This window comes from Dendrobium catenatum, unplaced genomic scaffold (assembly GCF_001605985.2).
Source record: "Dendrobium catenatum unplaced genomic scaffold, ASM160598v2 original_scaffold_186617, whole genome shotgun sequence".
NCBI classification, from domain to species: domain Eukaryota; kingdom Viridiplantae; phylum Streptophyta; class Magnoliopsida; order Asparagales; family Orchidaceae; genus Dendrobium; species Dendrobium catenatum.
In genome coordinates, this window is record NW_021505035.1 from 1 (window position 1) to 1,656 (window position 1,656).

A 1,656-nucleotide genomic window follows, 5' to 3' on the forward strand; every position below is an offset into this window, starting at 1 on the left:
CAAAAAAGCTAGCAGTGCTAAAGAAAATCTTACTGAAGTTTTCAGGTTTTTTGTTGATTCTTGTTTATGTACTCACGCGTTCCAAAATCTGAAATTCTTCCTGTTTTGTTTTGTTAAGTGAACTTTCATCTTCCTCTGTCTTCTCATTCTAAAGTTAAATGAGACTTCGCTTTACAGTCTGCCATCCGAATGAAAAAGGTAGGAACTTGCCTTTCTGTCTGAGGCAAATCTGAAATTCGCAAAGCAGTCTATCCATGTCTCCCTTTTGAATTTGCTCTTCTTCTTGCCCTCACTTCATTGAGCTCATTTTACAGTAGTTGTTATACTGAAGTTACTGAAAATTGAAGTTCTTAAAGAAGAATTTGTCTAAACTAAAGCTATCGTTTGATCATGTGATCTATCTGTACTACAATTTCAAAGCGCACACCCATCTTGGAAGGTTTTAGTTTCTGAGCAAACGAAATTGTGAATTCCCTTGTCTGATTTTAAGTAGATTTCAAATTATGTACCAATTGCTGGATGGCCATTATTTTGGTACTTTAGTAAGCTTAATTTTCCAAACATTTTGCGTGATTGGAGAAACCTAATGATAGGAGCTGCTACAAATTTGCAGTGAATTTGTTTTTGATCCCGTACGCTGGCCCCATGATGTGATGCTGAATGATTTCATGAACATAGGAAAGCTGTTCAATGCAAAAAGATCAGTTGTTCGGGTCCCTGATCTTGATCCAAAATATAAGATTGCACTTCTTGCTTCAAACCAGGTCTGGCTTTGGTCTGTATTCTATCCTTGATTCTTCTTCAATCTTTTCTTGCAAGTCATGGTGCATGCATATTTTGAATCGACTAATCTTGGGGCTACTGTGCATCTCTACGTCACTTTTAACTGGTATGCTAGACATAAATATTCTGAGCTTCATGTGATTCCTCTTTAGTTTTAAAATTCATTTCTTTTTGAATCTTCTCCAAATTTATTTGTCACTCACATGCTCTTTGAGATCCCATCTCCTTGATCTTTGCACTTACAGGACCATTGCCTTGTGGATGTATTGCATGATTGGCAAGATGGTAGGCTTCCCGTGGATATAAGTTGTGTAATAAGGTGCAGCAGAAAATGGTTTCATTTACCATTTACAAAATTTTGGCAACTGACATGAAATACCATTTTGCAGCAATCATGATAGAGCTCCAAATACTCACGTTATAAATTTTCTTAAGAGACATGGCATTCCATATTATTATCTGCCGGCTGACGAAGGAAATAAAAGAGAAAGGGAGATTCTCGATTTAGTTAAAGGCACTGATTTTCTTGTTCTGGCCAGATACATGCAGGTACTGCACTTCTAACTCTAAGCTCTTTTATTCACTAAGATTTATTGATCCCTCTTACTACTAAAAATAATTATGTGGAGTGGTTGCACTTGAACACTTTCTTATTATAAATATGGCTGCTAACAATCTGTTAAGTGCAGGGAGGATTTGGTCCCCTTTTGGGGCCCAAGTAAACTACAATGCATTATGTAAGAAAGAGAAATTTAGGAAGAGATAATTAAGAAGATTTTTATGATAATTGGGATAGAATTATTTAGGGAAAGAGTTCAAAATTGAGGAGAAATATATAGGGAGAGATAATTAGGAAGGTTTTAATGATAATTG

At 35.9% G+C, this 1,656-nt stretch overlaps 1 protein-coding gene across 1 annotated transcript; it reads left to right on the forward strand.

The window, feature by feature from the left end:
• The first annotated feature begins 591 nt into the window (after positions 1-591).
• Positions 592-1,362, forward strand: LOC110107539 (formyltetrahydrofolate deformylase 2, mitochondrial-like). Its single transcript, XM_020837815.2, has 3 exons — positions 592-764; positions 1,029-1,102; positions 1,173-1,362. The coding sequence occupies exons 1-3, from the start codon at positions 654-656 to the stop codon at positions 1,345-1,347; spliced, it is 360 nt and encodes a 119-aa protein (XP_020693474.1). The 5' UTR covers positions 592-653; the 3' UTR covers positions 1,348-1,362.
• Positions 1,363-1,656: the final 294 nt, after the last annotated feature.